Source organism: Varanus komodoensis, unplaced genomic scaffold (genome assembly GCF_004798865.1).
Source record: "Varanus komodoensis strain SLA01 unplaced genomic scaffold, ASM479886v1 scaffold32, whole genome shotgun sequence".
Lineage (NCBI taxonomy): Eukaryota > Metazoa > Chordata > Lepidosauria > Squamata > Varanidae > Varanus > Varanus komodoensis.
The window spans coordinates 12,987,732-12,997,093 of record NW_025335798.1 but is presented as its reverse complement, the minus strand read 5'-3'; the positions used below and the strand labels follow the sequence as shown (position 1 = coordinate 12,997,093).

The following is a 9,362-nucleotide window of genomic DNA, read 5'->3' as shown; positions in this document are numbered from 1 at the left end:
AGAAGCGGCGCTGCCACCCTCCCTCTCGTCAGGGCCACTCGTGAAGCCCTCTCCCCAGCTCCAGAAAGAGGCGGTCGCGGGGCGCCCGCGCAGGAGCTGCTTGGCCCTCGGGCTGGGCGCGGGAGAGAGAGCCCCCGGGACGGCCGCTCCGCCCGGGGCGCCAGCGCGGACCCCGCTCCGGTGCGCGCCCAAGAGGCGGCCGGCGGCGGGGCTGCCTTCCGTGACGCCGCGACTCCGCCGAGCACTCCGCCTCCCCGCGCCTCGCCGCTGCCGGCTCCAGCCGCCCTCGCCTGCCTCCGCCTCCCCCCCTCCTCCCCCGAGCTGCTGACTCAGCCCGGGAGAAAACTCAAAGGGCACCGGCGGAGGATCCGAGGATGTTGGCCGAGCGGCGGCCGCCGCCCAGCACTCCTCCCTGACTCGGAGCGGGAGAGAGGAGACTTTCCCGTCCGCGCCAGAAACCAGGCAAAGCTCAGCCCCACTCTGGCGCTTCCCCGCTCCTCCGACGGGAGCCGAAGGCAGCATGACAGCCATAGCGGTGCAGGTAATGCGCGGGCGGTGCAGCAGCGGCGCGGTCCGGCCGGGGGGCAGCGGCGGTCGCTCGGAGCGGCGGCGGCGGAGGGCAGGCGGCGCGTCGCATCCCGCCGGGCTCCTTTGTTCTCCCTCTCGCCGCCGCCGCCGCGCCGCCGCCGCCCGCCCGTGTTTACCGTTCACCCTACAGGCAGCGCCGCTCATCGCAGCCGGCTCCGCTCGACTTCGGCACCACCTGTTGCTCTGTAATTTGTGTGGGTGTCTTTCGACCAGGGAAAGCACTCCCGTGAACTAGAAGTCCTGCCCGTTGAGCGCCCCCCCCCCTCTCTCTCTCTCTCTCTCTGTGTCTTTCCTGCTCTCACTCTTACTTAAGGAGACTAATGAAGATCCATATGATATAGTTCTGGTACTGCCAGATTTGGGGGGGGGGGGGGGGGGACCGCTCTATCACGCGAACTTAAATCCCGTTTTCTCTCTTTCTCCCGAGAAATAGGAGTTTTCTAGATGGAGTTCCACGCACTGTTAACAATCTAGCTTCCTGTAGCGGTTACACGAGAGGGTTGTTTTAGGGAGAGTTTCAGGGTGGAAAAATACCTTTGAATGTAACACATACTGAAAGATTCTGCCTCAGACGCAGCGCTATGGCACACTGTGGCCAGATTTTGCCAAGAAAACACTGCAGACAATTTTCTTGACTTGCCCAATTTCCCCACTTCCTTCTTGGAATGCAAAAACTTGTTTACAAAGATCAGCAACTCTTATCCCTTGTTGGCATGCTATTATTGATGCTTCAGCAAAACCGAGTCCCCCTTGGAGCTATTTAAAAATATAATGCAGGCAGGGGGTGAACTTGAGAGAACAGGAAACATGGGATATAACAAGGAGGACATGCTCAGAGTGAACCGGTTTTGAGTTGTGAACTGAGCTCCCAAGGGGCTGGAATATTGTGCATTGTTTGAGGAACTTCCAGCAAAATTGTACACATGCACACTTTTAAGAGTCTGGTCTTCACTTTGGACTCTCCCAGTGTCGTGCTCTATTGCTGCCCATTAGCTACGTTGGCTGTGGCTGATGAGTGATGAAGTTGACAACATCTGGAGGGCACCGGATTGGGGATGGCTGCAGAGTCCTCAAACCATTTCATGTATTCCTCTAAACCAGAGATAAGTAGAAGGTAGAGGGGAGGTCTGCTGCTAAATCTGAGTGATTTATAGTGGATCCCTCATGGTTCCTTACAAGCCATAGTTTTAAAATTGCAGGTAAATCTACACATTCTTTTAAAAGTCTGCCATGACACTGACACTGTACTAACCACATCTCCCTCAGCCTCATATCAGTATCTCTCACCTGTGAAATATGAATGCTGTTTGGCTTGCCTTTGATCAGATCTTTGTATAGCTCTGCTGTTTTTGATCGGGGTGGGCAACTTGTTGCCCTCGAGAAGTTTTGTTGGCCTACAGCTCCCATCAACCTTAGCCAGTATAACCAGTGATGAGACATGTTGGGAGATGTAGGCTGAAACAGCCAGAGGATACAAGTTGCCTACCCCATTTTAAGGTTTTAGGACTCTGACCTGCAGTAATGCAGAAATGCATACAGGTTGATGGAGGGATAGGGTGGGGATTGCAGGAGATGCCTTGTTCAGCACCTGGAGCCATAATTTTTCATCTTGTTTTGCCCCATCAGCCACTTGTCTGTTTAGTGGACCTCTGAGTCCTTGTAAAAAGCACTGTAGATCCCACAAGTCTGAAATCTGCCTGCCCTTGCTTTAAACTTCTCCTGTAATATGTTTGTTATGTCTGTAGTGCAGCTTTCCCCAGCCTGGTGACCTCCAGATGCTTTGGACAACACTGCCCAGCATTCCCACTACTTGTTAAGCTAGCTTGGGGTGATGGAAATTGATGTCCAAAATATTTGGAGGGTGGCAGCTTAAGGAGATGTGTGATGCACTATACTCTCAGGTCTTGGGGGAGGTCTACCCTTAAGGACATCTGGAAAATAATGCAAACTATATAAATAAATATGTCTAAGAAATTCTTGTCTCTTCTTTCACTCTCTTTATTCACAGACACTTTTCACTGATCCGTCCAACTCCTCCTTCATGCTTCCCACTGTCTTACTCCATTAACAAATCTCCTTTTACAGCATTATAAAAATCTCTTTCCCCTCAGTAAAAACTCTGATCCTTGCTCTGCTCAGCTCTCACCAGACTATTGCCAGAGCTACCACCTTATATTTTCTCACTTTCATCCACTTATGTCCAGCTTGCCCTCTGGAGCCAAAATTATTCACCTTCCTCAACCCTCTGGCCATATGATGCCCCGCCTTTAATCTCAACACTGGCTCCTTGTCTGCTTCCGGAAGCTTCTTGTCTCTGTCTCCCCCATCCCCCTGCCCTTCTCCCCCGCCATCATCTCTCACAGACTTCTCACTTCCATCCTGCCATTTCATTTCCTTTGTCGCTTCCTGTGTGTGTTTGAGATTGTAAGCTCACCGGGGTAGAAATCTGTCCAACCTTTCCTTTGTAAAGTACCACCGTGTGCATAGATGTTCCTATATAACACGCCCTGGTGCTTTGACCCTATGCTCTGTAACTCCACTGCAACACTGCTGGGAAGTCCCTGTTTCAAGTCACGGTGTTGCCGCACATGCATGCGGCATTCTCAGGCAAAGCAGTGTCCACCACTATCTGTTGTAGCCTCTTACTAGCCATTTTGTAATTTAATTTAATTTAATTTAAACATGCTGTCCTTTGTAACAAGCCTCAGGACAGCTTACTGAGGATAAAAATAGCAATATAAAGTAACATTAAAACATTCAACAATGATACAACATGAACAATATATCTTTTCATAACTAAACAAAAAGAAGGAAAAAATGTGACTGTATAGAAATTAATATTACTATTAAAATTATTAATATTAATTATTGAAATGGTGGTTAAATAAAAAGGTCTTTACCTGGCACCGGAAAGAATAGAAAGTCGGCACCAAGTGGACCTCTCTGGGGAGGTAATGAGAAGGAAAATGTAGATTGTCACGAGTTTGTAATGAAGCAGTGACATGACCCATTTAACCACACTCTTGACAACTGGCTGAAGAATCAAGCAGACCAACCACTCCCTGGAATGGGAATTTAATCACCTTTATTCAGAAGTTTCCCATATTATTCTAAGAGTGAATTGGCTCCTGTACATACTGGAGCACACCAGTGAGTCTGAGGCTCCTGTGTTCCTATATAGATACATGCGCACACCCATCTAGCATATAGCAGATGGCCAGGGCATGCACACCGCTGGCACAATTCCTTTTCTCGTTTCTGGCGGACAGATTGCGTATGCAGGTTCTGTGTGGCAATAATAGCAGGCAGGTAAAAATGTAGCATATCTCAGTTTCCTTTTCCTTGTGAATTAAATATCACAGAGGATGCTGGCACCTTAATAGAATAGGGAATAGAATCCACAGAAAGTGTTAGGTTGGTTGTGCGGGGGTTTTTTGGGGGGGGGGTGTATCACCACTTCTGCACTGGATACATTCCAGATGACCAATTTTCACACCATGCTTTCACTTCCTAAGGCATTCTCAAGTCAATCATATATGAACTGTCTGCAGGTGTGATTGATTCTGATCATTATTGTGCATCCTTTATAATCAGTTACACCAATGGTAACAACTTGTTTGTTGGTCATGAGATATCTGTTTCTGTCTATTTATCATATATAGATGTATCTCGGTTTGAAATGCAGGAGCCCTGTTTAACTTTCTTTTTCTTTTGTGATCATCACTTTAAGGCCCAGTGGCTACATGCCCACAGAAGACCAAAGAGATCGTTTTTTGAGACATTTATCCGGAGCCTCATTATCCTCTGTGTTGCGATAGCAGTTGTCCTATCATCCATTGCCGTGTGCGATGGCCACTGGCTTTTTGCCAAAGGAAAGTTCTTTGGATTGTGGCACTTCTGTAGCATTGGGAACAACAGCGCCCTGAAATGTACCACCAACCTCACTTTGGCTAATGTCAAAGGGATAAACATAGGAATGACTCTTGCACGAAGTATGGTGTCACTTGCGGTGGTTGTAGCCATCTTTGGCCTGGAACTTCTCATGGTCTCCCAAGTCTGCGAAGACGTCAACTCAAGAAGGAAGTGGTCAATGGGATCAGTGCTCATCCTTTTCTCATTTATGCTGTCATCTGCTGGAGTCCTGAGCTTCGTAATCCTTCTGAGGAACTACATGAGTTTCACAGGCTTTACATTAACCTACTGGTGTGAGTTTATTGCTACCTTCCTTTTCTTCCTTAATGGAATCAGTGGACTTCACCTCAACAGCATAACATTTCCATGGAGCAGAATAAGAAAAACTTAACAGCAATGGACACTGGTTCTCCCCGCTACACTGAGAAGCATGTCAGTGCCAATCAGTGTTTGAAATGGACAGTGTTTTTTCATCATCTGCATTAAGAGGAAGGGTTTGGGAGCAGCCTTCCACTTTCAGAGTATGCTCGAGATGAACTGATGACAGATAGTGGCTACTGAAAAGTGGATAGCGAGGCCTGCCGAGATTTTACATAATGTAACTATTCAAAGTAATGATCTAGCAAATAGGTGGTTTAGAGCATAATTCTATGTAGGACTTTTTTCATTCTAAACTTGCATAGGATTTTACCGTTAGTTAATTTAAAATTCAGTTCAGAAACCCAAGGACCCCAATCCAGTTATAGTAAGTTCTCCTGTAAGTCTCATTGAAACTAATGAGGCAAGGTATAAATCTTACAGCTTTCAGTTTGACTTAGTCACAACTAATTCTGGCTGGCTGGGAGCCAAGGCCAGCATCCCAGTGGGGATAAGGCACACACTGTAAATTTGCTGTGTTCTTTCCCTAAATCTCCATGATTTTTGTTGTTGTTGTTGTTGTTTGGCTGGTTGTTAGTTTGTTTTGCACATCAGTAGGTAGTGTAAGAAGAAAGATCTGTACTATGCAAGAAGTTAGGCAATATGCATGCTTCACCTCCAAATAAATTCAAATAATTTGCATTTCAGCCTAGCCTATTTCAAACTGTTATTATGGCCTTGCTCCTTATTATTTCCTCCATGAAAGCAAATAAAATAAAATTTATATAAAATGCCAATATTTTATAAGACCTGTTATGCACTACGAGTATATTGCTCTTTTGAACCATGCCTGCAACTAAGCTCCTTTCAGTAGCAGTTTAGTTACATTTGATGTGGCGTTTATCTCATAATTTATCACTTCCTCTCTCTCCCCCTTCCCCTCCCCCTCTCTTTCTCTCTGATCCTCCACTGCCTTAATACTTCTGCCCAGTATTTTTGAAGGATAGTTCAGACCCTTCTTACTTGACCAAAAATCTCTCCCATTGGTGTATTGCTCATTTTTCTAATAAAAACAGCTTGTAAAGAGAATGACTTAAAGGAAGTAACCACAACTCGATTTTGGAAATGCACACAAAAAGTTGGCTTTGACCATGCAAAGCCATTTGACTGATCTCACTGTGACAAGGTGCACAACATTAGTTGCACTCTTAGTGCCCACAGATGTATTTGAACTAGATTATTTTAATGCTGTGGTATTTGCTTATGTCAGGGTCACACAGCCTCTTGGGGTTAGTGGGCTAGTGGTGAGACTTAAAAGGAAAGTAATTTGCTGAAAAACCAAGGCAAGGGTGGGGGCTGAGTTCCAAAAGACAAAATGATACTGTTGAACCCAAGTTAAGCCGGCATTGGAGGGCAGTACTTCGACTGGCAGCTTGCCCACTTTCCAGCTTGAGCAGAAAAATAAAAATATCTTAAGATGGAAAAAATAAGGGTGATGAGGATCCTGACAGGCACCAAGGAAGGTGTCTGTGGGCACTCTGGGGTCCCCAGCCATGGGAGACCCCAGATTTCTGTAACTGCTATTTGATTGTGCATATGAGACTTTAAAAGGAACCCCCTTAGAGTGTTCGACTTCATTTTCATCATCACTGTCAATGGAGAACTACCCACCAAATCAAAATGCTTTTTATTAAACAGGAATCGTTGGTTTCATTAATCCCCACATGGCTGGCGTTTATGGTGTAGGACTGGATGTTAGCCTGATCACGCATTCATGGAGGGGAAAAACCCAACAGGTATCCCAATCCTTTCTATCCCAGAGCAGGCATTTAGGAATATTTGCCTTTTCTTGCTTAGCATGTGATTCCCTTCAGTCCTATCATGTGGCAAGATAGTTGCAATGATTTCAATGACTGAAAACCCAAAGCATTCCTTGCAGGGGAGATGATGAAGTGGGCTTATGCCACTTCAAGTGACTGGAACCCTTCACTGCGGAAAAGCTGGCTGGGTGTTTTTGAGGAGGCTTTTGAATGAGCAACTGGGGTGGGTAAGACTGAGCTTCCTTGCAGTGCACTAGAAGAGAGGCTTGTCCAAAGTAGTATCACTTTGCACAGCCCTGGCAGGATGTAGATCAGGGAATGCTGCGTTCAGGACTTTTGTCAGTTTTATTTCCCTTTTATCAAAATCACAGGAAGCTCAGTCAGTCAGTCAGTCTCTCTCTCTCTCTCCCCCCCCCCCACTCTCTCTCAAGCAAACTTTCACACTGGGATTATTAACTTCAGTGTCATTGTTTTATTTTGTTGCTTTAATGTTTTATGCAAAATGCTTTAAATAGAATGCTCGGGCAATTTTAGTGTGGGTTTCAGGAGAGATCTGCTGACAGGTTTACATCTGTTGACAGAGAGGTTTATAAAATTCACCCACAGGCACATGTCACAATATCTTTACCTTCACAATTCTGTATGAATCCGGACAGCTTCTTGATAAAGCTACAAACATAATGCCTTAAAGTGCCAATATTTCCTTAGTGTGGGCCAGTTATAAAGGGACCCCTCTAAAGATTCTGGATTACGGTTCTCATAAGCTTTGGCCAACACTGATGGTCACCGTGGGCGTTAAGTCCATGGGTGCTTCCAGGCCACACCTTTATAGTACACTTGCCCTGCCTCACTCATGGCATGCCATGGGGAGTTCTGGAAGGCATCCCTGTAGCCCACCCATGGCTTCCTGCTACTGCTTCGGCCCTCTTCCTGCCACAGAAAATCCAGCTGGGGGGATGCTGGGAATGTTGGCACACAGCTTTCTGAATGATAGTGCCAGGAACCCTCACTCTTGATGTACACCTCCCAACCCCCTCCCCACAACACAAAATGTATAGAGGGCACCAGGTTGCCTGTTTCAGAGTGTGGCCTCACATGGCCAAGATCCATCTATATGACTCACCTAAGAGGGGATGGTGGAGGAGGCTGATTTCATGCACCTGTTCAGCATATCACCATCACCCCCAAAATAACAGTTGCCAAAATGGTGAGTGGGTGGATAACTTGGAAGAAGGAATTTAAGGGAATTACTTGCTGCAATTGTCCACAAATGAGGCAGCTCCCCATTTGATGAGCTGTTGAAAGGGTCATAAAACTCTTCAGGCTCTTTCCTTCCCCTTTCATACATGGTCAAAAATGGCTGTCTAGATGGAAGACAGGGTGCAAGATCACTGCTGCCGGGCCTCACCCATGCATTGGAGCCGAGAGACTTCTATGCGTCAAGAGTGCAGGCCACTGGATTGCATGCTTAGACTCTTCCTACCTCTCTCTGTGCCTGCAGCTGCGGATTGTAAGAGTGTTCAGGACTGTGCGCTTGATCCTCTGTGTGAATCTCTCTAAGGTGTTCTAAGAAACTTTCAAGCAAGATTACATATAATGTTCGGACATACAGAGCCAGCGTGTCTATAGAACTAGGCTACCTTGGACATTATAACAACCCATGATTAACAAACCATGAGTTGTTTCAAGTGAGGTTCACTGCATGAAGCTATGCAGTTCTCCAAAGAGCGAGCTACATGTTTATTGTTTGGGGGCTTTAATGTTTTCCAGTTAAAGATGCTTTTTAAAAAAATAATGGGTATCTGGCAAGTGGAAAGAATATAGTGCTATTAATTTTCTTCAAGGCAGTTAAAAATATACATTCAGGAAATGTAAAGTCTTTTTGTAAGTTTGGTCTACTGAGCAAATTGTCCCAAATGTGAGCCTTCCCAAACGATCATATGTGTAATGAGCAAATGTGTAAGTCTTTCTAGTTTGTTGTCTGAAACCCTGACAACCTCCTTGTTTGGAGGATTTTACAGTTTTCTAACAATGGCTCCTCCAGTCTTTTCCTAGATCAGCCTTCCCAAACTTGACATTCTCCAGATGTTTTGGACTAGGACTTCCATCATGTTCTGCCCAAGTTTTTCCCATGCTCCCTGGTGCTGATGGGATGCAATTTAGGAAGGGCAAGCCTGGAGGTTCGGCTCTAGTGCAACAGGCCGAACACTCTTCCCCCATGCAAAGAATGAACGCAGTTCATTCACAGTTTTCTAAGAGTGGGAGGGACAATCTGGTAAGGCATCCCACATTCATTAGACGCAGACTGGGTGTTGCACTGTTCCTTTGAAGCTTTCAAGATTATCCCATGGAGGGTTAAAATGCATTAGAGACCCATTTTGAGCTAACCGCCTGAAACAGCCCTAAATGGCATTCTATAGCTGACTCGATTCCTGTTAAAGGTTGTTTTGTCAGTAAATATGGGGAATCAGTCTAGCATGGGTGTGGATTTTCACATGGTCTCTGTCTCAAATGCATATTGTTTTGTTATGTACGTTGTAATATGTCCTATTCCCAAATCATGACTATTTTCAAACAACTCTAAAAGAAGGTAGAAAGAAATCTAGGACCTGAATGTCAAATAGTCAATAAATGACCTTTTGAATTTGTAATGTTAGTCACCTGTAAAGTTTTCTGTCATGACGG

At 45.8% G+C, this 9,362-nt stretch overlaps 1 protein-coding gene across 1 annotated transcript; it reads left to right on the top strand.

Annotated features, from left to right (window-relative positions):
* The first annotated feature begins 345 nt into the window (after positions 1-345).
* TMEM37 (transmembrane protein 37) lies at positions 346-5,949 on the top strand. The gene is made up of 2 exons (XM_044438440.1): positions 346-541; positions 4,319-5,949. The coding sequence occupies exons 1-2, from the start codon at positions 521-523 to the stop codon at positions 4,889-4,891; spliced, it is 594 nt and encodes a 197-aa protein (XP_044294375.1). The 5' UTR covers positions 346-520; the 3' UTR covers positions 4,892-5,949.
* Positions 5,950-9,362: the final 3,413 nt, after the last annotated feature.

Bases quoted from the DNA above. Each gene is read 5' to 3' on its own strand.
- TMEM37 (XM_044438440.1), top strand. From the start codon at position 521: ATGACAGCCATAGCGGTGCAG. The intron at 542-4,318 runs GTAATGCGCGGG...CATCACTTTAAG, and splicing joins TGACAGCCATAGCGGTGCAG to GCCCAGTGGCTACATGCCCA.